Source organism: Pristiophorus japonicus, chromosome 32 (assembly GCF_044704955.1).
Source record: "Pristiophorus japonicus isolate sPriJap1 chromosome 32, sPriJap1.hap1, whole genome shotgun sequence".
NCBI lineage: Eukaryota > Metazoa > Chordata > Chondrichthyes > Pristiophoridae > Pristiophorus > Pristiophorus japonicus.
In genome coordinates this window covers 1,353,037-1,377,265 of record NC_092008.1, presented here as the reverse complement: position 1 = coordinate 1,377,265, position 24,229 = coordinate 1,353,037, and the positions used below count along the sequence as shown (strand labels likewise).

The window sequence follows — 24,229 nt, the reverse complement described above, 5'->3', positions numbered from 1 at the left end:
CCGCGAGCGCGGGCTGTCTCGCGGCCGGTTCGTATCCCAACTGCCAACGGCCGCAGCTGTCGATCAAACGGCTAATTTGCATAAAAAGGGGCGAGGCCGCCGGGGGGGGTGGGGAGGTGGCAGGCCCCGCCCCCTCTCTCTCTCTCTGTTCCTCGGGGACAGGCCACGCCCCCTCCCTGTTGCGAGGGGAGACAGTGCAGGCCCCGCCCCCCCTCTCTCTCTCTCTGTTGCTAGGGGAGACCAGACCCCGCCCCCTCTCCACAAGGCCCGGATGTGGTGTCCGCCCCGTTGGGCGGGGCCCATGACGTCACCCCGGGGCGGAGGGGGAAAATGGCGGCAGCGGAGCGGGAGGTGGTGAGAGTCCGAGCCCGGGTACGTGGGGAGGGGGGTCTGTCTCCCCTAGCAACCCCGGGGTGGGTCCGCGTCGCCTAGCAACCCCGGGGGTCTGTCTCCCCTAGCAACCCCAAGGGTCTGTCTCCCCTAGCAACTCCAGGGAGGGTCTGTCTCCCCTAGCAACTCCAGGGAGGGTCTGTCTCCCCTAGCAACCCCGGGGGTCTGTCTCCCCTAGCAACCCCGGGGGTCTGTCTCCCCTAGCAACCCCGGGGGTCTGTCTCCCCTAGCAACTCCAGGGAGGGTCTGTCTCCCCTAGCAACTCCAGGGAGGGTCTGTCTCCCACAGCAACCCCGGGGGTCTGTCTCCCCTAGCAACTCCAGGGAGGGTCTGTCTCCCCTAGCAACTCCAGGGAGGGTCTGTCTCCCATAGCAACCCCGGGGGTCTGTCTCCCCTAGCAACTCCAGGGAGGGTCTGTCTCCCCTAGCAACCCCGGGGGTCTGTCTCCCCTAGCAACTCCAGGGAGGGTCTGTCTCCCCTAGCAACTCCAGGGAGGGTCTGTCTCCCATAGCAACCCCGGGGGTCTGTCTCCCCTAGCAACTCCAGGGAGAGTCTGTCTCCCCTAGCAACCCCGGGGGTCTGTCTCCCCTAGCAACTCCGGGGGTCTGTCTCCCCTAGCAACTCCAGGGAGGGTCTGTCTCCCCTAGCAACTCCAGGGAGGGTCTGTCTCCCATAGCAACCCCGGGGGTCTGTCTCCCATAGCAACCCCGGGGGTCTGTCTCCCCTAGCAACTCCAGGGAGGGTCTGTCTCCCATAGCAACCCCGGGGGTCTGTCTCCCCTAGCAACCCTGGGGAGGGTCTGTCTCCCCTAGCAACTCCAGGGAGGGTCTGTCTCCCCTAGCAACCCCGGGGAGGGGTCTGTCTCCCCTAGCAACTCCAGGGAGGGTCTGTCTCCCCTAGCAACCCCGGGGAGGGGTCTGTCTCCCCTAGCAACTCCAGGGAGGGTCTGTCTCCCCTAGCAACCCCGGGGGTCTGTCTCCCCTAGCAACCCCGGGGGTCTGTCTCCCCTAGCAACTCCAGGAAGGGTCTGTCTCCCCTAGCAACTCCAGGGAGGGTCTGTCTCCCCTAGCAACCCCGGGGGTCTGTCTCCCCTAGCAACCCCAAGGGTCTGTCTCCCCTAGCAACTCCAGGGAGGGTCTGTCTCCCCTAGCAACCCCGGGGAGGGTCTGTCTCCCCTAGCAACCCCGGGGAGAATCTGTCTCTCCTAGCAACCCCGGGGAGAGTCTGTCTCTCCTAGCAACCCCGGGGATCGTCTGTCTCCCCTAGCAACCCCGGGGAGGATCTGTCTCCCTTAGCAACCCTCCGACAGTGCGGGTCTCCCTCAGTACCGCCCCTCCGACAGTGCGGCGCTCCCTCAGTACCGCCCCTCCGACAGTGCGGCACTCCCTCAGTACCGCCCCTCCGACAGTGCGGCGCTCCCTCAGTACCGCCCCTCCGACAGTGCGGGGCTCCCTCAGTACCGCCCCTCCGACAGTGCGGCACTCCCTCAGTACCGCCCCTCCGACAGTGCGGCACTCCCTCAGTACTGCCCCTCCGACAGCGCGGCGCTCCCTCAGTACTGCCCCTCCGACAGCGCGGCCGTGGTTTACGTCTGTTGAGAATGGGGCTGGGAATCAATGCGGGGAGGTTCAGCGGGGCGGGGGAATCGCAGATTTAAGAGGACTTGTCCTTTATGTAATACCGTCTTCTATTGCATCATGAAGAAGCCCGCTGCACGCAATGAATTATTTTGAAGTGCAGCCACTGTTAGCTCAGCAAACATGGACGTGCCAACAGCAACCCCTTAAACAAACAAGCCGATGAATGATTGATATCCTTGGCCCTGTTGATCGAAGGACTTGCACTGCGACACCGCCTTTAACTACCTCAGGACGTCCCAAACTGCTTCAATGAAGCACTTTTTCTGAAGTGCAGTCACTGTTGCAATGTGGGGAAAGCAGGGAAGTCCTGCTATAGTTATACCAGGTATTAGTGAGGCCACATCTGGAGTACTGCGTGCAGTTTTGGTCTCCTTGCATATACTTGCATTGGAGGCCAGTTCAGAGAAGGTTCACTCGGTTGATTCCGGGGATGAGGGGGTTGACTTATGAGGAAAGGTTGAGCAGGTTGGGCCTCTACTCATTGGAGTTCAGAAGAATGAGAGGTGATCTTATCGAAATGTATCAGATTCTGAGGGGGCTGGACAAGGTGGATGCAGAGAGGATGTTCCCACTGATGGGGGAGACTAGAACTAGGGGGCATGGTCTTACAATAAGGGGCCGCCCATTTAAAACTGAGATGAGGAGGAATTTCTTCTCTCAGAGGGTTGTAAGTCTGTGGAATTCGCTGCCTCAGAGAGCTGTGGAAGCCGGGACATTGAATATATTTAAGGCGGAGAGAGACAGAATTTTGAGCGATGAAGGAGTAAAGGGAGCGGGCAGGGAAGCGGAGCTGAGTCCATGATCTTATTGAATGGCGGAGCAGGCTCGAGGGGCCAAATGGCCGACTCCGGCTTCTATTTCTTATGTTCTTAAGAAACGCAGCAGCCAATTTGCGCACAGCAAGCTCCCACACACAGCGATGTGATAATGACCCAGATCGTCTGTTTTAGTGATGTTGGTCGAGGGATAAATATTGGCCCCAGGACACCGGGGAGAACTCCCCCTGCTCTTCTTCCAATAGTGGCCATGGAATCTTTTACATCCACCCGAGAGGGCAGACTGGGCATCGGTTTAACGTCTCATCCGAAATACGGCACCTCCGACAGTTCGGTGTTCCCTCAGTACTGTCCCTCCGACAGTGCGGCACTCCCTCAGTACCGCCCCTCCGACAGTGCTGTTAGGGAGGAAGTTTCAGCATTTTGACCCAGCGACGATGAAGGAACGGCCGATATATTCCCAAGTCGAGGGATGGTGTGTGTGTGACTGGGAGGGGAACGTGGAGGTGGTGGTGTTCCCATGGACTTGCTGCCCTTGACCTTCTAGGCGGGTAGAGGTCGCGGGTTTGGGAGGTGCTGCCGAAGAAGCCTTGGCGAGTTGCCGCGGTGCATCTTGTGGACGGTGCACACTGCAGCCACGGTGCGCCGGTGGTGGAGGGAGTGAGTGTTGGAGGTGGTGGGGAGCGTGGCCCATCAAGCGAGGCTGCTTTGTCCTGGATGGTTTCGAGCTTCTCGAGTGTTGTTGGAGCTGCAACTCATCCAGGCAAGTGGGGAGTGTTCCATCACACTCCTGACTTGTGTCCTTGCAGATGGTGGAAAGGCTTTGGGGAGTCAGGAGGTGAGGCACTGGCCGCAGAATACCCAGCCTCAAAATCCAGCACTGTGGGAGCACCTTCACCACACGGACTGCAGCGGTTCAAGAAGGCGGCTCACCACCACCTTCTCAAGGGGCGATTAGGGACGGGCAATAAATGCCGGCCTTGCCAGCGACGCCCCGAGAGTGAATAAAAATGATCTTTTTCAGCCGCTAAGAAGTGTTTCTTCTCCCCGTCACAGAAATGCGAAGGGTCGCTGCAACCCGAGCTCCGCTCTTTCGCCGTTGACCCGCAGATCACCTCCTTCGATGTCCTGCAGCACATCCTGATCCGTGCCTTCGATCTAAGCGGGTGAGTTTTGTCGGACTGCGCTTTTTCGTTTCGTTACTTTAAACATGAGATTACACACACGCACACTCAGTTGTGAAAGAAAGACAGACTTGCGTTCGCCTTTCATGACCAGCGGAAGTCCCACAGCCGATGAAGGACTTTTTTTTGGAAGTGCGCTCCCTGTTGTAATGTGGGAAACGCCAATTTCCGCACAGCAAGCTCCCACACATAGCGATGTGATAATGACCCAGATCGTCTGTTTTTGTTTTGTTGGTTGAGGGATAAATATTGGCTCCAGGACACCGGGGAGAACTCCCCCTACTCTTCTTCCAATAGTGGCCGTGGGTTCTTTTGGTGACAGTGCGGCGCTCCCACAGTACCACCCCTCCGACAGCGCAGTGCGGCGCTCCCTCAGTACCGCCCCTCCGACAGCGCAGTGCGGCGCTCCCTCAGTACCGCCTCTCCGACAGTGCGGCACTCCCTCAGTACCGCCCCTCCGACAGTGCGGCGCTCCCTCAGTACCGCCCCTCCGACAGCGCAGTGCGGCGCTCCCTCAGTACCGCCCCTCCGACAGCGCAGTGCGGCGCTCCCTCAGTACCGCCCCTCCGACAGCGCGGCACTCCCTCAGTACCGCCCCTCCGACAGCGCAGTGCGGCGCTCCCTCAGCACCGCCCCTCCGACCGTGCGGGTGATCTGGTAACGACCTCTTTCTGTGCGTTGAAACGTCTTGTGATTGCCGACTGTTGGGCAGGAAGAAGAACTTTGCCATCAGCTACCTGTCGCAGGAGAAGGCGAGCCAGGAGGTGTACCTGACGCTGCAGTCTGACTGGGACCTGGACGTGGCCTTCAGCAGCCTCTCGCGGGCCCACCTGCAGCTCAAGGTGGACATCAAGCCCTCCGAAGACAGTGAGTACCCGGGGAGAGAGGGACGCAGGCAAAGCCCAGGCCCGGTCGCCGGTCTTTGCCGAATTAAGCTCACCTTGGGCGGGGGGGGGGGGAAGGAAGAGAGGGGCGGTTGGTAACGACACTACACCTCTTATCAGTGGGCGGGGAGATCAGTTGTAATTCCTGCTCCTGATCACTTTCTCCGGGGTGAGAAGGAAGATCAGGCTCGGGCGCGGTGCCTGTCACAGTGGAATAGCCTCCTCGATTGGGTGCTGTACTGTTGCAGGAGGCTGGGGGGGGGGGGGGGGAGTTTGAATCACACAATCCCAGAAGTTTACAGCGCGGGAGGAGGCCATTCGGCCCATCGTGTCCGCGGTGCGCCGACCGGCCGACCAAGAGCCATCCCGGCCTAATCCCATTTTCCCGCTCTCGGTCCGTAGCCCTGTGGGTTACGGCACTTCGAGCGCACGTCCAAATGTGGTGAGGGTTTCTGCCTCTACCACCGTTTCAGGCAGCGCGTTCCGCCCCAGACCCCCACCACCCTCTGGGTGAAGACATTTCCTCTCAAATCCCCTCGAAACCTCCCCCCAATTACTTTCAATCTCTGCCCCCTGGTTGTTGACCCCTCTGCCAAGGGAAACAGGTCCGTCCTATCCACTCTATCCAGGCCCCTCACACCTCAATTGAGTGTGCAGATGACAAGTTTGCAGATGACACTAAGCTGGGTGGCGGTGTGAGCTTTGAGGAGGATGCTAAGAGGCTGCAGGGTGACTTGGACAGGTTAGGTGAGTGGGCAAATGCATAGCAGATGCAGTATACTGTAGATAAATGTGAGGTTATCTCAGGAAGACAGAATATTATCTGAATGGCGGCAGATGAGGAAAAGGGGAGGTGCAACGAGACCTGGGTGTCATGGTACATCAGTCATTGAAAGTTGGCATGCAGGTACAGCATGCGGTGAAGAACGCAAATGGCATGTTGACCTTCATAGCGAGAGGATTTGAGTATAGGAGCAGGGAGGTCTTACTGGACCTTGGTGAAGCCTCACCTAGAATATTGTGTTCAGTTTTGGTCTCCTAATCTGAGGAAGGACGTTCTTGCTATTGAGGGAGTGCAGCGAAGGTTCACCAGACTGATTCCCGGGATGGCAGGACTGACATATGAGGAGAGACTGGATCGACTGGGCCTGTATTCACTGGAGTTTAGAAGGATGAGGGGGGATCTCATAGAAACATATAAAATTCTGACGGGATTGGACAGGTTAGATGCAGGAAGAATGTTCCCGATGTTGGGGAAGTCCAGAATCAGGGGTCACAGTCTAAGAATAAGGAGTAGGCCATTTAGGACCGAGATGAGGAGAAACTTCTTCACCCAGAGAGTTGTGAACCTGTGGAATTCCCTGCCGCAGAGAGTTGTTGATGCCAGTTCATTGGATATATTCAAAAGGGAGTTAGATGTGGCCCTTACGGCTAAAGGGATCAAGGGGTATGGAGAGAAAGCAGGAAAGGGGTACTGAGGGAATGATCAGCCATGATCATATTGAATGGTGGTGCAGGCTCGAAGGGCCGAATGGCCTGCTCCTGCACCTATTTCCTATGTTTCTATGTTTCTATCTCCCCTCAGCCTCCTCTGCCCCAAAGAAAACAGACCCAGTCTATCCAATTTGTCCTCATAACTTAGATTCTCCAGTCCCGGCAACGTCCTGGTAAATCTCCTCTGCACCCTCTCCAGTGCAATCACATCCTTCCTGTAATGCGGTGACCAGAACTGCACGCAGTGCTCCAGCTGTGGCCTAACCAGTGTTTTATACAGTTCGAGCAGAACCTCCCTGTCCTCGTATTCTCCACCTCGGCCAATAAGAGCAAGTATTCCGTGTGCCTTCTTAACCACCTTATCTACCTGGCCCTGCTACCTTCAGGGAATCAGTGGACCTGCACTCCAGGGTTCTGAGGCCGATTCCTGTGGGGCCTGTACGCCAGCGCGAGTTGGCACGTTCGAGGGGAGGGCAAAACGATTTGTAAAGTTGGAGGTGGTCATATTCCTGGGAATGCACACCCCATTTGCCCGTTGGCGGTGGAGGGAGAGGAGGAGAGTGATGGGTCATGGTTGGTACCGGGTGTAACTGTTGGTTGTGGGGGCCTTTCCTCTGCGATTATATCGGGCCCTGGTGAGACCACACCTGGAGTACTGTGTACAGTTCTGGTCTCCTTATCTAAGGAAGGATATATTTGCCATTGACGGAGTGCAGCGAAGGTTCACCAGACTGATTCCTGGGATGGGGAGATTGTCCTATGAGGAGAGATTGTGTAGACTGGGCTGATAGTTTAGAAGAATGAGAGGTGATCTCATTGAAACAGACACAATTCTTACAGGGCTTGACAGGGTAGATGCAGGGAGGATGTTTTCCCCCGGGCTGGGGAGTCTAGAACCAGGGGTCACAGTCTCGGGATAAGGGATCGGCCATTTAGGACTGAGATGAGGAGGAATTTTTTAACTCAGAGGGAGGTGAATCTTTGGAATTCTCTGCCCCAGAGGGCTGTTGAGGCTCAGTCGTTGAGTATATTCAAGGCTGAGATCGTTAGATTTTTGGAATCGAGGGATCGGGCGGAAAGTGGAGTTGAGGTAGAAGATCAGCCGTGATCTTATTGAATGGCGGAGCAGGCTCGAGGGGCTGAACGGCCTCCTCCTGTCCTTAATGTAACAGGCTCGAGGGGCTGAACGGCCTCCTCCTGTTCCTAATGTAACAGGCTCGAGGGGCTGAACGGCCTCCTCCTGTTCCTAATGTAACAGGCTCGAGGGGCTGAACGGCCTCCTCCTGTTCCTAATGTAACAGGCTCGAGGGGCTGAACGGCCTCCTCCTGTTCCTAATGTAACAGGATCGAGGGGCTGAACGGCCTCCTCCTGTTCCTAATGTAACAGGCTCGAGGGGCTGAACGGCCTCCTCCTGTTCCTAATGTAACAGGCTCGAGGGGCTGAACGGCCTCCTCCTGTTCCTAATGTAACAGGCTCGAGGGGCTGAGCGGCCTCCTCCTGTCCCTAATGTAACAGGCTCGAGGGGCAGAACGGCCTCCTCCTGTTCCTAATGTAACAGGCTCGAGGGGCTGAACGGCCTCCTCCTGTCCCTAATGTAACAGGCTCAAGGGGCTGAACGGCCTCCTCCTGTTCCTAATGTAACAGGCTCGAGGGGCAGAACGGCCTCCTCCTGTTCCTAATGTAACAGGCTCGAGGGGCTGAACGGCCTCCTCCTGTCCCTAATGTAACAGGCTCAAGGGGCTGAACGGCCTCCTCCTGTTCCTAATGTAACAGGCTCGAGGGGCTGAATGGTCTCCTCCTGTTCCTAATTCTTATGTTCTTGTGTTCTCTCCACACCCCCCTTGCAGGCCCACTGCTTGAGGATTGGGACATCATCAGCCCGAAGGATGTCATCGGCTCCGACCTCCTGACTCCGGAGAAGCGTTCGTTCACCGCGACTGCCCTGCCCCTGACACAGTCCATAATCTCCCAGGTTAGTGCTTGGAGCTTGCTCGGGCTGCCAACCTCCCAGTCTGATCCCAGGTTGCTTTATGGCTCTTGACTGTTGGAAGGGCAGCACTGAGGGAGCGCTGTACTGCGCTGTCGGAGGGGCGGTACTGAGGGAGCTTTACTCTGTATCTAACCCTCTGTACCTGCCCTGGGAGTGTTTGATGGGACAGTGTAGAGGGAGCTTTACTCTGTATCTAACCCCCTGTACTTGCCCTGGGAGTGTTTGATGGGACAGTGTAGAGGGAGCTTTACTCTGTATCTAATCCCCTGTACCTGCCCTGGGAGTGTTTGATGGGACAGTGTAGAGGGAGCTTTACTCTGTATCTAACCCCCTGTACCTGCCCTGGGGTGTTTGATGGGACAGTGTAGAGGGAGCTTTACTCTGTATCTAACCCCCTGTACCTGCCCTGGGAGTGTTTGATGGGACAGTGTAGAGGGAGCTTTACTCTGTATCTAACCCCGTGCTGTACCTGTCCCGGGGTGTGTGTGTGATGGGGCCGGTGCAGAGGGGGTCTAACGCGCGCTCCGCTCCTTTGCCCAGGTTGGCCGGACCATCTCGAAGGTGCAGCAGGTGCTGAGCTGGTCGAGTGGGGAGGAAGCAGTCAAGCCGTTCATGCCTCCGCTCACAGACGCCGAGTTCCACACGTACCTGAACCACGAGGGCCAACTGAGCCGGCCTGAAGAGCTGCGACTGAGGATCTACCACGGAGGAGTGGAGCCCGCCCTACGCAAGGTCCGTGACCCTCCTCTCTCCCCCTTCCCCCTCCCTCTCCTCCCCCGCCTGTCCTGGAATGCGTTAACTCACTCTGTCGGGCAATCCCCCACTTCCCCTTTCGCGCAGGGTGAAGCGACTGGTCCCGGCAGCGACGCCCCCCCCAGTCAAACAGCCAGCCCGGGTTGCGACCGGGACCCGATTTCGAGAATCGGCCTCTTATCGTAGAGGACGGGGTAATCCGTGGGTGGCGGGGTAAGGGAGTTAAAATGGCTTCGTCACGGCGGTGGAGGGGAGGGTGGGGAATTGAGGTATTCGACTGTGGAAGGGACACCGATTGACGGGCTGAATGGCTTTGTCCATTCCGAGCTTACAGAACGACACAGCATGGCAGGAGGCCGTTTGGCCCATCGTGTCTGTGCCAGCTCTTATGAAAGCAAGTTGCGCCTGTACTCATTGGAGTTTAGACGAATGAGAGGCGATCGTATTGAAACATAAGACTCTGCGGGGGCTGGACTGGATAGGTGCAGAGAGGATGTTTCCCCCGATAAGATCCTTCAATAAGATCGTGACCGATCTGATCCTGGCCTCAGCTCCACTTCCCCTCCCCAGAACTGAGGGGTCGTAGTGATCAGGAAAGGGCTCTTGGAGCGCTCCCGGGAGTCCGCACACGTGCAATTTTCCAGGGGCGGAGGGAGGGATTGCCAGACCCACCTTGTGGCTGTACACCCGGGTGAAGTAGGACCTCTTGGGGTTGTCCTTCACGAAGCAGGCGACACTACTGTAGCGCTTGGCCCGGTATTTGCGGCTGGTGGGGACGGCCAGATAGACCTGCACCACGGTCAAGGCCAAAGTCTGCAGAGAGAACGTATAAATCATCAGAAATAGGAGCAGGAGTCGGCCGTTCGGCCCCTCGAGCCTGCTCCGCCATTTAATACGATCATGGCTGATCCGATCATGGACCCAGCTCCACTTCCCCGCCCGCCCCTTCACTCCCTTATCGCTCAAAAATCTGTCTATCTCCACCGTAAATATATCCAATGACCCAGCCCCCCACAGCTCTCTGGGGCAGAGAATTCCACAGATTCACCAGAAGAAATTCCTCCTCATCTCCATCTTAAATGGGCGGCCCCTTATTCTGAGACTATGTGCCCCCTGGTTCTAGATTCCCCCCACGAAGGGGAAACATCCTCTCTGCATCTACCCTGTCCAGCCCCCCTCAGAGTCTGATACGTTTCGATAAGATCACCTCTCATTCTTCTAAACTCCAATGAGTACAGGGCCCAACCTGCTCAACCTTTCCTCATAAGGCAACCCCCTCATCTCCAGAATCAACCGAGTGAACCGTCTCTGAACTGCCTCCAATGCAAGTATACCCCTCCTTAAATAAGGAGACTAAAACCGTATACAGTACTCCAGGTGTGGCCTCACCAATACCCTGTAGAGCTGTAGCCGGACTTCCCTGCTTTTATACTCCATCCCCCTTTTGCAATAAAGGCCAACATTCCATTTGCCTTCCTGATCACTTGCTGTACCTGCATATTAACTTTTTGTGTTTCATGTACAAGGACCCCCAGATCCTCCCCACCACAGCATTTTGAATTCTCGTCCCATTCAATCAAACACTCTTGAATCGAAATAGACGAGTGATACCAGAACGAAGGCTCTACAGTGCCACCGGTGGTGGGAGGTTGTAATTACAGTCTGACTTGTTTACATAGGAAATTTCCATTATCTTTTTTTTGAGGGGGGGATGTTAATCAAATATTTCAATCAAATACTCTTAAATCTAAATATACTAGTGTGTTAAAAAGGCCAGCCTGAAGGCTCTGTGCCTCAATGCGAGGAGTATTCAGAATAAGGTGGACGAATTAACTGCGCAGATAGCAGTTAACGGATAATTGGCATCACGGAGACATGGCTCCAGGGTGACCAAGGCTGGGAACTCAACATCCTGGGGTATTCAACATTTAGGAAGGATAGACAGAAAGGAAAAGGAGGCGGGGTGGCATTGCTGGTTAAAGAGGAAATTAATGCAATAGTAAGGAGGGACATCAGCCTGGATGATGTGGAATCGGTATGGGTGGAGCTACGGAATACCAAGGGGCAGAAAACGCTAGTGGGAGTTGTGTACAGACCACCAAACAGTAGTAGTGAGGTTGGGGACAGCATCAAACAAGAAATAAGGGATGTGTGCAATAAAGGTACAGCAGTTATCATGGGCGACTTTAATCTACATATTGATTGGGCTAACCAAACTGGTAGCAATACGGTGGAGGAGGATTTCCTGGAGTGTATTAGGGATGGTTTTCGAGACCAATATGTCGAGGAACCAACTCGAGAGCTGGCCATCCTAGACTGGGTGATGTGTAATGAGGAGGGACTAATTGGCAATCTTGTTGTGCAAGGCCCCTTGGGGAAGAGTGACCATAATATGGTAGAATTCTTTATTAAGATGGAGAGTGACACAGTTAATTCAGAAACTAGGGTCCTGAACTTAAGGAAAGATAACTTCGACGGTATGAGGCGTGAATTGGCTAGAATAGACTGGCAAATGATACTTAAAGGGTTGATGGTGGATAGGCAATGGCAAACATTTAAAGATCACATGGATGAACTACAACAATTGTACATCCCTGTCTGAAGCAAAAATAAAACGGGGAAGGTGGCTCAACCGTGGCTAACAAGGGAAATTAAGGATAGTGTTAAATCCAAGGAAGAGGAATATAAATTGGCCAGAAAAAGCAGCAAACCTGAGGACTGGGAGAAATTTAGAATTCAACAGAGGAGGACAAAGGGTTTAATTAGGAGGGGAAAATAGAGTACGAGAGGAAGCTTGCCGGGAACATAAAAACTGACTGCAAAAGCTTCTATAGATATGTGAAGAGAAAAAGATTAGTGAAAACAAACGTAGGTACCTTGCAGTCAGATTCAGGTGAATTTATAATGGGGACAAAGAAATGGCAGACCAATTGAACAAATACTTTGGTTCTGTCTTCACGAAGGAAGACATAAATAACCTTCTGGATGTACTAGGGGACCGAGGGTCTAGTGAGAAGGAGGAACTGAAGGATATCCTTATTAGGTGGGAAATTGTGTTAGGGAAATTGATGGGATTGAAAGCCGATAAATCCCCGGGGCCTGATTGTCTGCATCCCAGAGTACTTAAGTGGCCCTAGAAATAGTGGATGCATTGGTGATCATTTTCCAACAGTTTATCGACTCTGGATCAGTTCCCATGGACTGGAGGGTAGCTAATGTAACACCACTTTTTAAAAAAGGAGGGAGAGAGAAAACGGGTAATTATAGACCGGTTAGCCTGACATCATTAGTGGGGAAAATGTTGGAATCAATCATTAAGGATGTAATAGCAGCGCATTTGGAAAGCAGTGACGGGATCGGTCCAAGTCAGTGAAAGGGAAATCATGCTTGACGAATCTTCTGGAATTTTTTAAGGATGTCCTGATGAAATGCATCCCAGGGTATTAAAAGAGATGGCGGAAGTTATAGCAGATGCATTCGTTATAATCTACCAAAAGTCTCTGGACTCTGGGGAGGTACCAGCGGATTGGAAAGCAGCTAATGTAACGCCTCTGTTTATAAAAAAAAAGGGAGCAGACAAAAGGCAGGTAACTATAGGCCAGTTAGTTTAACATCTGTAGTGGGGAAAATGCTTGAAACTATCATTAAGGAAGAAATAGCGGGACATCTAGATAGGAATAGTGCAATCAAGCAGACGCAGCATGGATTCATGAAAGTGAAATCATGTTTAACTAATTTACTGGAATTCTTTGAGGATATAACGAGCATGGTGGATAGAGGTGTATTTAGATTTTCAAAAGGCATTCGATAAGGTGCCACACAAAAGGTTACTGCAGAAGATAAGGGTACGCAGAGGAAATGTATTAGCATGGATAGAGAATTGGCTGGCGAACAGAAAGCAGAGAGTCGGGATAAATGGGTCCTTTTCGGGTTGGAAATCGGTGGTTAGTGGTGTGCCACAGGGATCGGTGCTGGGACCACAACTGTTTACAATATACATAGATGACCTGGAAGAGGGGACAGAGTGTAGTGCAACAAAATTTGCAGATGACACAAAGATTAGTGGGAAAGCGGGTTGTGTGAAGGACACAGAGAGGCTGCAAAGAGATTTAGATAGGTTAAGCGAATGGGCTAAATTTGGCAGATGGAATACAATGTCGGAAAGTGTGAGGTCATCCACCTTGAAGAAAAAAAACAGTAAAAGGGAATATTATTTGAATGGGGAGAAATTACAACATGCTGCGGTGCAGAGGGACCTGGGGGTCCTTGTGCATGAAACTCTTTTTGATCCTTGTGCATGAATCCCAAAAAGTTAGTTTGCAGGTGCAGCAGGTAATCAGGAAGGCGAATGGAATGTTGGCCTTCATTGCGAGACGGATGGAGTACAAAAGCAGGGAGGTCCTGCTGCAACTGTACAGGGTATTGGTGAGGCCACACCTGGAGTATTGCGTGCAGTTTTGGTCACCTTACTTAAGGAAGGATATACTAGCTTTGGAGGGGGTACAGAGACGATTCACGAGGCTGATTCCGGAGATGAGTGGGTTACCTTATGATGATAGATTGAGTAGACTGGGTCTTTACTCGTTGGAGTTCAGAAGGATGAGGGGTGATCTTATAGAAACATTTAAAATAATGAAAAGGATAGACGAGATAGAGGCAGAGAGATTGTTTCCACTGGTCGGGGAGACTAGAACTAGGGGGCACAGCCTCAAAATACGGGGGAGCCAATTTAAAACCGAGTTGAGAAGGAATTTCTTCTCCCAGAGGGTTGTGAATCTGTGGAATTCTCTGCCCAAGGAAGCAGTTGAGGCTAGCTCATTGAATGTATTCAAGTCACAGATAGATAGATTTTTAACCAATAAGGGAATTAAGGGTTACGGGGAGCAGGCGGGTAAGTGGAGCTGTGTCCATGGCCAGATCAGCCATGATCTTGTTGAATGGCGGAGCAGGCTCGAGGGGGCTAGATGGCCTACTCCTGTTCCTAATTCTTATGTTCTTAACTAGCAGAGTGGACAAGGGAGAACCAGTGGATGTGGTGTATTTGGACTTTCAAAAGGCTTTTGACAAGGTCCCACAAGAGATTGGTGTGCAAAATCAAAGCACATGGTATCGGGGGTAATGTACTGACGTGGATAGAGAACTGGTTGGCAGACAAGAAGCAGAGAGTCGGGATAAACGGATCCTTTTCAGAATGGCAGGCAGTGACTAGTGGAGTGCCGCAGGGCTCAGTGCTGGGACCCCAGCTCTTTACAATATACATTAACGATTTAGATGAAGGAATTGAGTGTAATATCTCCAAGTTTGCAGATGACACTAAACTGGGTGGCGGTGTGAGCTGTGAGGAGGATGCTATGAGGCTGCAGGGTGACTTAGACAGGTTAGGTGAGTGGGCAAATGCATGGCAGATGCAGTATAATGTGGATAAATGTGAGGTTATCCGCTTTGGGGGCAAAAACACGAAGGCAGAATATTATCTGAATGGCGGCAGATTAGGAAAAGGGGAGGTGCAACGAGACCTGGGTGTTATGGTACATCAGTCATTGAAAGTTGGCATGCAGGTACAGCAGGCGGTGAAGAAGGCAAATGGTATGTTGGCCTTCATAGCGAGAGGATTTGAGTATAGGAGCAGGGAGGTCTTACTGCAGTTGTACAGGTGAGACCTCACCTGGAATATTGTTCTCCTAATCTGAGGAAGGACGTTCTTGCTATTGAGGGAGTGCACCCAAGGTTCACCAGACTGATTCCAGGGATGGCAGGACTGACATATGAAGAAAGATTGGATCGACTAGGCTTATATTCACTGGAGTTTAGAAGGATGAGAGGGGATCTCATAGAAAGGTATAAGATTCTGACGGGACTGGACAGGTTAGATGCAGGAAGAATGTTCCCGATGTTGGGGAAGTCCAGAACCAGGGGACACAGTCTTAGGATAAGGGGTAGGCCCATTTAGGACTGAGATGAGGAGAAACTTCTTCACTCGGAGAGTTGTTAACCCGTGGAATTCCCTGCCGCAGAGAGTTGTTGATGCCAGTTCATTGGATATATTCAAGAGGGAGTTAGATGTGGCCCTTACGGCTAAGGGGGATCAAGGGGTATGGAGAGAAAGCAGGAAAGGGGTACTGAGGTGAATGATCAGCCACGATCTTATCGAATGGCGGTGCAGGCTCGAAGGGCCGAATGGCCTACTCCTGCACCTATTTTCTGTGTTTCTATATCTGTGTTTCTATATACAAGAATGGTCTTGTATATAGAAACACAAAACACAGATATAGAAACACAGAAAATAGGTGCAGGAGTAGGCCATTTGGCCCTTCGAGCCATTCGGCCCTCCATAGGCGACACAGGTGGCGGGAGGTTGTAATTACAGTGTGACATGTTTACATAGGAAATTTCCATTATAATTTTTTTTGCGGGGAGCCAGCGGGGCCCTAAGTGATCTCTCTCTCTCGCTTTCTCTCACCCCGCTCTCCCCAGGTGGTGTGGCGCTACCTGCTGAATGTGTACCCCGACGGGCTGACCGGCCAGGAGAGGATGGACTACATGAAACGCAAGACCCGGGAGTACGAGCGGCTGAAGGGGGAGTGGGGTTCGCGGGCCAGCCCCGAGGACCTGGAGTTTGTGACGGGCATGGTGCTGAAGGACGTGCTGCGCACTGACCGGGCCCACCCCTACTACGCCGGCTCGGAGGACGGCCCCCACCTGCGAGCCCTGCACGACCTGCTGACTACCTACGCGGTGACCCACCCCTGCGTCTCCTACTGCCAGGGCATGAGCGACATCGCCTCGCCCATCCTGGCCGTCATGGACCACGAGGGCCAGGCCTACATCTGCTTCTGCGGCATCATGAAGCGGCTCGAGTCCAACTTCCAGATGGACGGCGAGGTGATGGCCCGCAAGTTCGCCCACCTCAAGCTGCTCCTGCGCCGCTCTGACCCCGACTTCCATGCCTACCTGCTCTCGGCCGGCGCCGACGACCTGTTCTTCTGCTACCGCTGGCTGCTGTTGGAGCTCAAGCGGGAGTTCGCCTTCGATGACGCCCTGCGGCTCCTGGAGGTCACCTGGAGCTCGCTGCCCCCCGACCCGCCCGACCAGGAGGTGGAGCTGACCGGCCCCCCGCTGCCCCCCTCGGCCGACCAGCCGGCGCCCTCCCGCCACCGCCTGATGGTGCGGCCGGCCCGCGGGGAAGGGGGCGATGCCGGGCCCCAGCCCCCCGGCTTCAGGGACTTCGAGGGCCCCGGCACCGGCGAGCCCCAGCAGGCCCCCTGCCCCCCCGGCAAGACGTGGCCCGGGGTGAAGAAGTCGGCCTCGGCGCCCGCCCTCAACCCCCCGCCGGAGCCGCCGGCCGCCGACGAGGGCGCCGACGGGCAGGCGGCCCTGCCCCCGCCCCAGGAGTTCGGCCGGGGCAACCCCTTCGCCCTCTTCCTGTGCCTGTCGCTGCTGCTGGAGCACCGGGACCAGATCATGCGGGGCGGCATGGACTACAACGAGCTGGCCATGCACTTCGACCGGCTGGTGCGGCGCCAGAACCTCAACCGGGTGGTGCACCGGGCCAAGGCCCTCTTCGCCGACTACCTGCAGTCGGAGGTCTGGGACTCGCGGGGCGGTGAACAGGCCGCGGCGGCAGAATCGCCCGACTGCTCCTGACCGGCGGGGGGGCGGAGGAGCCACGCGGGACCGGAAAGCCGGGGCGCGCGACACAAACGTAACAGAACAAAAAAAAGACACTCGAGGGCCAGGTTCCCCCCACCCCCTCCCCCCCGCCACACACATCGTGCTCTTCTCTCTGCGCGACGGACTCCAAGCCGAGCGGAGCTTGCGACGCCAACGCACACGTGGGAGCCGCCCTCCTCCTCCTCCGCGGCGAACTTCGACCCCCGGCGAAGCCATTTTTCTTTTTTAACAACGAAACGCAAAGAAAAAAAACAACCACACGCTCCTCTTTGAAATTGTCGGTGCGATGCGGGGGGGTGGGTGGGTGGGTGGGTGGGGGGGGGAATACTGGTTCGCGCGCGGGTGGGGGCGTCTTTTCCATCGGTCGCGTTACTCGCTTACCGTTGCCGCGCCCTCAACTCTCCCTCCCGCCCGGTTTTCGACGCTTGACGGCGGTGCAGAGGACGGAGTGCCCTATCTCGCCCGCTTCGCGGCGGCGAGGCGGGGCCCCTCCCCCTCCCTCCCGACCGCGTTCCCGACCTCGACCGCTTCGCTGCGGAGGGGCGTGACAAGCCAAAGGCCGGCCCCTCCCCCCTCCCCTCCGAGTTCCCTATCTCGGCCGCGTCTCCTGCTGGGAGGCGGGGGCCAAGCGGGAGCCCCTCCCCCTCCCCTCCGAGTTCCCGATCTCGCCCGCCTCGCTGCGGAGAGGCGGGGCCAAGCGGGAGCCCCCCCCCCCCCCGAGTTGCCTATCTCGCTGCGGAGAGGCGGGGCAAGCCAAAGCCCGCCCCCCCCTCCCCCCTCCGAGTTCCCTATCTCGGCCGCGTCTCCTGCTGGGAGGCGGGGCCAAGCGGGAGCCCCTCCCCCTCCCCTCCGCGTTCCCGATCTCGCCTGCCTCGCTGCGGAGAGGCGGGGCCAAGCGGGAGCCCCCCCCCCTGGGTTGCCTATCTCGCTGCGGAGAGGCGGGGCAAGCCAAAGCCCGCCCCCCCCTCCCCCCTCCGAGTTCCCTATCTCGGCTGCGTCTCCTGCTGGGAGGCGGGGGCCAAGCGGGAGCCCCTCCCCCTCCCCTCCGCGTTCCCGATCTCGCCCGCCTCGCTGCGGAGAGGCGGGGCCAAGCGGAAGCCCCCCCCCCTCCGAGTTGCCTATCTCGCTGCAGAGAGGCGAGGCAAGCCAGACCCCCCCCCCCCCCCCCACCCCTTCCTGACCCGAGTTCCCTATCTCACCCGCGTCTCCTGCTGGGAGGCGGGCCAAAGCGGGCGAGGGGTTTAGGGGAGGGGCTCAGTATGGGCCCGGGAGCCCCATGATGCACCGGTACTTGGGAGTCGGGGGATGGGGGCGTGGGGAAACGGTTGGCCCAAAGGGCATGACCCTTGACCGGTGGGTCGCCAAGGCCTGGGATTGGCTGAAGAGAGACATTGGCGCCCTCTATGGACCACACATGGAGATGTGTTTGGAGTAAGCTCTGGGGGGGCGGAGGGGCGGGCATCACTGTAACCCGCAACCCCTCCCCACTCCACCCCGGACTATTCTCGGGGCCAAAACCCTCGGGTCACAAGGCTGCTTTGCTGGCCTTGCCATTTATTTAATTTTTAATACTTAAATTATGTTTCAATGTATATATAATCGATGCGGCAGAGACCAGTATTAAGTGTCCAGTGCTCTGCTCAATCTCACGGCGAAGGGTGGACTCGATTCGAGAAGAGGGGCGGAGAAATCGAAACCGCACAAAAAGCTTTGACGCCGAGGGTGCCGGCTATTCAACAACCGAAGGCCCAAGGAATATTTGAAGTGGGGGAGGGGGGGTGGCGGGTGGGGATTCTGTGGGCTTATCTTGGCGGGGAGCTGAGCTGTACCGACTATGGAAATCACAGTCCCAGGGCGCCCCCGTGGTCGGGGGAGGGGGAAACGTCAGCCAGGGGGTGATGCCTCTTGCAGTCAAATAGCTGTAATGCAGAGCATCTCTGACCAATCCCAGGGCTGAATCCCGTTCCCCCCTCTCTCTCTCTCGGGCCCCGTTCCCCCCTCTCTATCTCGCCCCCCCCCCGTTCCCCCCTCTCTCTCTCTCGGCCCCTGTTCCCCCCTCTCTCTCGGCCCCCGTTCCCCCCTCTCTCTCTCTCGCCCCCTGTTCCCCCCCTCTCTCGCCCCCCCATTCCCCCCCCTCTCTCGGCTCCCTGTGCTCGCTCCCCGTGCTCGCCCCTCTCTCTCGCCCCCTTGCTCGCTCGCTCCCCCCCCTCCCCCACTCCTAAGTGCGTGATATCACACCGTGCCCCCTGGACCGAGTGCGTGAGGGTCATTGGCCAGCGCTGAGCCCAGTTCTTAAGAACCCGGCGCCCCGCGATAGGCCTGGCGTGCGGTTAGCTCCGATTATGAATGAGTTCCAAGCATCGCGGCTGTAGAATAGACGGTCCGCGTGCATGTGCTTCCTCCCCCCTTTCACGACAACCCACGTGAGTTTTATTTTGCAACCCTGGGCTGTGCGACCAGGAGAGGCATCATGACGAGTGCAATATACCCCTTCGAATCTCGGTGGCATTAAACGGAGGGCGGTGGGGATTGGTAGGGAGCGGTCTCTCTCTCTCCCCCGCCCCTTCCAAGTATTCTCGACAAGGGCGGGCCGTCTGTCGCGGGTGTTTGACGGGCCCGGTAAGTACCGAGCAACCCTCTATTGATTAAAACAAATCTTTTCCATTTTTACCTGGGTCCGCGTGTAAGTTTTATCTGCAGATCCCGACACCTTTGCGTCTTAGAACAGGCTGCCGAGCAGCTCCAGCCCGCCTGTGTCTCGCTCGGTCACTCTTGCCTTGGCGGACTATTCGACTGGGACAGGCATCACACCCCACTCTGATTTTTCCACTCTTGACGTCCAACCAAACTCTGGTTTTCCAACCAGTTGGAGACCAGCAGCTGCAGCCCTGACTCCCCCCTCCTCTCGCACCAGCCCTCCCCGTTCCCGCTACCCTCCTTTAACCGCAGCGAAACAGGTCAAGGGCGAACGGCGCTTGCTGCCGAAATGACACACCGTGTCACGCAGAGTGCGACCAGGCGCTGTACTAGAGCCATGGCAGTGGGCGCGAAGGTGCGCCCCCCCCCCCACCCACAATCGGTAGGGGAGGGAGGTTACATCTCGCTCATGTGATGCTTCCCATGGAGGGAGAGCTACGTGGTGATAGCCACAGGTTGGTGCGTCGAGGCGGTGTGGGTGTGGTCCTGTGCCCCAGCCCGAGTCAACACACACGAGAAAAGTCAGGCTGTTGCCCAAAAATAAAATTTATTTCGTGGCAGTGTTTCTGCATTTGCAACAGGATATCATGAGCCACAGAAAGTTAGGAATGCAATATAGACACTGGGTGGAGAAACGGCAGAGGATCATACAGCACCAAACAGACACGTTGACTTGTTGTAGAAGATCAGACGTCCGAGCCCCAGTCCAACTCAAACAAGCTGAGGGAGCGCTGCACTGTCGGAGGGGCGGTACTGAGAGAGCGCCGCACTGCGCTGTCGGAGGGGCGGTACTGAGAGAGCGCCGCACTGCACTGTCGGAGGGGCGGTACTGAGAGAGCGCCGTACTGCGCTGTCGGAGGGGCAGTGCTGAGAGAGCACCGCACTGTCGGAGGGGCGGCACTGAGGGAGCGCCGCACTGTCGGAGGGGCGGTACTGAGGGAGCGCCGCACTGTCGGAAGGGTGGTACTGAGGGAGCGCCGCACTGTCGGAGGGGCGGTACTGAGAACGAGATGAGGAATTTCTTCACTCAGCGGGTGGTGAATCTTTGGAATTCTCTGCCCCAGAGGGTTGTGGAACCTCAGTCATTGAGTATATTCAAGGCTGAGATCGATAGATTTTTAGATATTAAGGGATATGTGGATAGTGCAGGAAAGTGGAGTTAAGAACATCGGGATCGGGCGGGAAAGTGGAGTTGAGGTCGATGATCAGCCAATGATCTTATTGAATGGCGGAGCAGGCTCGAGGGGCCGAATGGCCGACTTCTGCTCCCATTATGTTCTTAACTCCACTTTCCTGCACTATCCACATATCCCTTAATATCTAAAAATCTACCGCTCTCAGCCTTGAATATACTCGGAGAACTCCAAAGATTCACCACCCTCGGAGTGAAGAAATTCCTCCTCATCTCAGTCCTAAATGGCCACCTCCTTATCTTGAGACTGTGTGACCCCTGGTTCTCGTCTCCCCAGCCCCGGGGGAAACCTCCTTCCTGCATCTACCCTGTCAAGTCCAGTAAAAATTTTGTACGTTTCAATGAGATCACCTCTCATTCTTCTAAACTCTGGAGAATATCGGCCCAGTCTGCTCAATCTCTCCTCATAGGACAATGCCCCCATCCCAGGAATAAGTCTGGTGAACCTTCGTTGCACTCCCTCTACGGCAAGTATAGCCTTCCTTAGGTAAGGAGACCAAAACTGTGCACAATACTCCAGGTGTGATCTCATCAGGGCCCACATTGATGACTTGATTTCAGATTAATCAAATTAAACCCTTCCCTTGTATTTTGTTTTACTTTGTATCTAACCCCGTGCGGTACCTGCCCTGTAAGTGTTTGATAGGACAGTGTAGAGGGAGCTTTACTCTCTATCTAACCCCCTGTATCTGCCCTGTAAGTGTTTGATAGGACAGTGTAGAGGGAGCTTTACTCTCTATCTAACCCCGTGCTGTACCTGCCCTGGGAGTGTTTGATGGGACAGTGTAGAGGGAGCTTTACTCTGTATCTAACCCCGTGCTGTACCTGCCCTGGGAGTGTTTGATGGGACAGTGTAGAGGGAGCTTTACTCTGTATCTAACCCCGTGCTGTACCTGCCCTGGGAGTGTTTGATGGGACAGTGTAGAGGGAGCTTGACTCTCGTGCCTGAGCTGAGGAAGCGGTGCATTCCACCGACATTGATAAATATAAAACACAAGATTTAAAAAAAAAGCAAACAATAAATTGAGTTGTGAGGAGGGGTGTCGCAGTGGGGTGTTGTCGAGAGAACCCAGAATGATGCTCAGGTGATCAGTCATCCCATTCGTCATCGAACTCATCGTCACCTCCATCATCCTCACCTTCGTCTGCAAGAGAGAAAGACCCAGTGAAGAAGTTCCCTTTTCAGTTATCCCTTTCCCAAGGGAACCATGGCGAAGGAGCTCGCTGGTCGGCCCATCTACACCTGCCTATCACAGTGGGACATTCGTGCCACACAATAAGTCGCCCATTCGGCCCTTCGAGTCTGCTCTGCCATTCAATAAGATCGCGGCTGATCCGATCCTGGCCTCAGCTCCACTTCCCCGCCCGCCCCTTCACTCCCTTATCGCTCAAAAATCTGTCTAGCTCCACCTTAAATATATTCACTGACCCAGCCTCCACAGCTCTCTGGGGCAGAGAATTCCAAAGATTCACCAGAAGAAATTCCTCCTCATCTCCGTCCTAAATGGATGACCCCTTATTCTGAAACTATGTGCTCCCTAGTTCTAGATTCCCCCCACGAGGGGAAACATCTCTGCATCTACCAAGGCATGGGTTAGACACAGAGTAAAGCTCCGTCTACCTCAAGCCCCCCCTGTATCTTACATGTTTAACTAAGATCACCTCTCATTCTTCTAAACGCCAATGAGTATAGGTCCAACCTGCTTGACCTTTCTTCAAAAGACAACCCCTTCATCTCAGGATTCAACCGAGTGAACCTTCTCTGAACTGCCTCCAATGCAACTATATCCTTCCTTAAATATGGAGACCAAAACTGTACGCAGTACTCCAGGTGTAGTCTCACCAATACCCTGTACAGTTGTAGCAGGACTTGCAATAAAGGCCAACATTCCATTTGCCTTCCTAATTACTTGCTGTACCTGCATGCTAACTTTTTGTGTCCTATGTCCAGGACCCCCAAATCCTTCTGTCAGGCAATGACCATCTCCAACAAGCGAGAGTCTAACCCACTGCCCCTTGACATTCACCGGCATTACCATCGCCCAATCCCCCGCCATCAACATCCTGGGGGTCACCATTGACCAGAAACTTCACTGGACCAGACACATAAATACTGTGGCCACAAGAGCGGGTCAGAGGCTGGGTATTCTGCGGCCAGTGTCTCACCTCCTGAACTCCCCAAAGCCTCTCCACCATCTACAACCCACAAGTCAGGAGTGCGATGGAACACTCCCCACTTGCCTGGGTGAGTTGCAGCTCCAACAACACTCGAGACGCTCGACACCACCCAGGACAAAGCAGCCCCGCTCGATGGGCCACGCTCCCCACCACCTTCAACACTCACTCCCTCCACCGCCTCCAACACTCACTCCCTCCACCACCTCCAACACTCACTCCCTCCACCACCTCCAACACTCACTCCCTCCACCACCTCCAACACTCCCTCCCTCCACCACCGGCGCCCCCTGGCTGCAGTGTGCACCGTCCACAAGATGCACCGCGGCAACTCGCCAAGGCTTCTTCGGCAGCGCCTCCCGAACCCGCGGCCTCCACCCGCCTAGAAGGTCAAGGGCAGCAGGTCCATGGGAACACCACCCCCTCCACGTTTCCCTCCCAGTCACACACCATCCCTCGACTTGGAAATATATCGGCCGTTCCTCCATCGTCGCTGGGTCCCAATCCTGGAACTCCCTCCCTAACAGCACTGTGGGAGCACCTTCACCACACGGACTGCAGCGGTTCAAGAAGGGGGCTCACCACCACCTTCTCAAGGGGCAATTAGGGAGCGAGGCCCACATCCCAGGAACGCATAGAAAAATATATAGCACACTCCCCCAAGCATTAGCTATACACAACAGTTTATTATATTCGCATCCTACTGAACTGTATTCATTCTGTTGGTAACCCTTCATCTAGGCTGGAGTTTAATATTTTGATATTTCAAATAAGTGTGTTGATATTTGATGTCCCCAAGATAAGAGGAGACTAATTGATGTCCTGTTTCTGACTGCTCCATTTTTGAATGGAGAGAGATCGGGGCGGAGGAGTGGCGAGAGATCGGGGCGGAGGAGCGGCGAGAGATCGGGTGCGGAGGAGCGGGGGCGAGAGATCGGGGCGGAGGAGCGGCGAGAGATCGGGGGCGGAGGAGCGGCGAGAGATCGGGGCGGAGGAGCGGCGAGAGATCGGAGCGGAGGAGCGGCGAGAGATCGGGGGCGGAGGAGCGGCGAGAGATCGGGGGCGGAGGAGCGGCGAGAGATCGGGGCGGAGGAGCGGCGAGAGATCGGGGCGGAGGAGCGGCGAGAGATCGGGGGCGGAGGAGCGGCGAGAGATCGGGGCGGAGGAGCGGGGGCGAGAGATCGGGGCGGAGGGGCGGCGAGAGATCGGGGCGGAGGAGCGGCGAGAGATCGGGGCGGAGGAGCGGCGAGAGATCGGGGCGGAGGAGCGGCGAGAGATCGGGGCGGAGGAGCGGCAAGAGATCGGGGCAGAGGTGCATCATGATTGGGGCCCAGGAGAGGCGAGGGTTCAGGCCCCGGAGAGCCGAGGGCCCAGGGGCAGCA

General features: G+C 55.7%; 2 protein-coding genes across 4 annotated transcripts in view; one reads left to right on the top strand and one right to left on the bottom strand.

Annotated features, from left to right (window-relative positions):
• The first annotated feature begins 306 nt into the window (after window positions 1-306).
• tbc1d25 (TBC1 domain family, member 25) lies at window positions 307-17,085 on the top strand. 2 transcript variants are annotated; one of them, XM_070869128.1, is made up of 6 exons: window positions 307-372; window positions 3,863-3,972; window positions 4,703-4,857; window positions 8,217-8,341; window positions 8,900-9,091; window positions 15,587-17,085. In XM_070869128.1, the coding sequence occupies exons 1-6, from the start codon at window positions 331-333 to the stop codon at window positions 16,754-16,756; spliced, it is 1,794 nt and encodes a 597-aa protein (XP_070725229.1). In that variant the 5' UTR covers window positions 307-330; the 3' UTR covers window positions 16,757-17,085. The 2 variants fall into 2 exon arrangements, with proteins under 2 accessions (XP_070725229.1, XP_070725230.1); XM_070869129.1 differs by having other exon boundaries at window positions 309-354.
• A 3,713-nt stretch (window positions 17,086-20,798) lies between these two features.
• Window positions 20,799-24,229, bottom strand: part of LOC139240633 (actin nucleation-promoting factor WAS-like) — a 38,165-nt gene continuing 34,734 nt past the window's right edge. For both annotated transcript variants that reach the window (XM_070869200.1, XM_070869201.1), the window contains one exon: window positions 20,799-21,817. In XM_070869200.1, coding sequence (XP_070725301.1) covers window positions 21,762-21,817 — 56 coding nt within the window. In that variant the 3' untranslated portion in view covers window positions 20,799-21,761. The remainder of the gene's footprint in view (window positions 21,818-24,229) is intronic.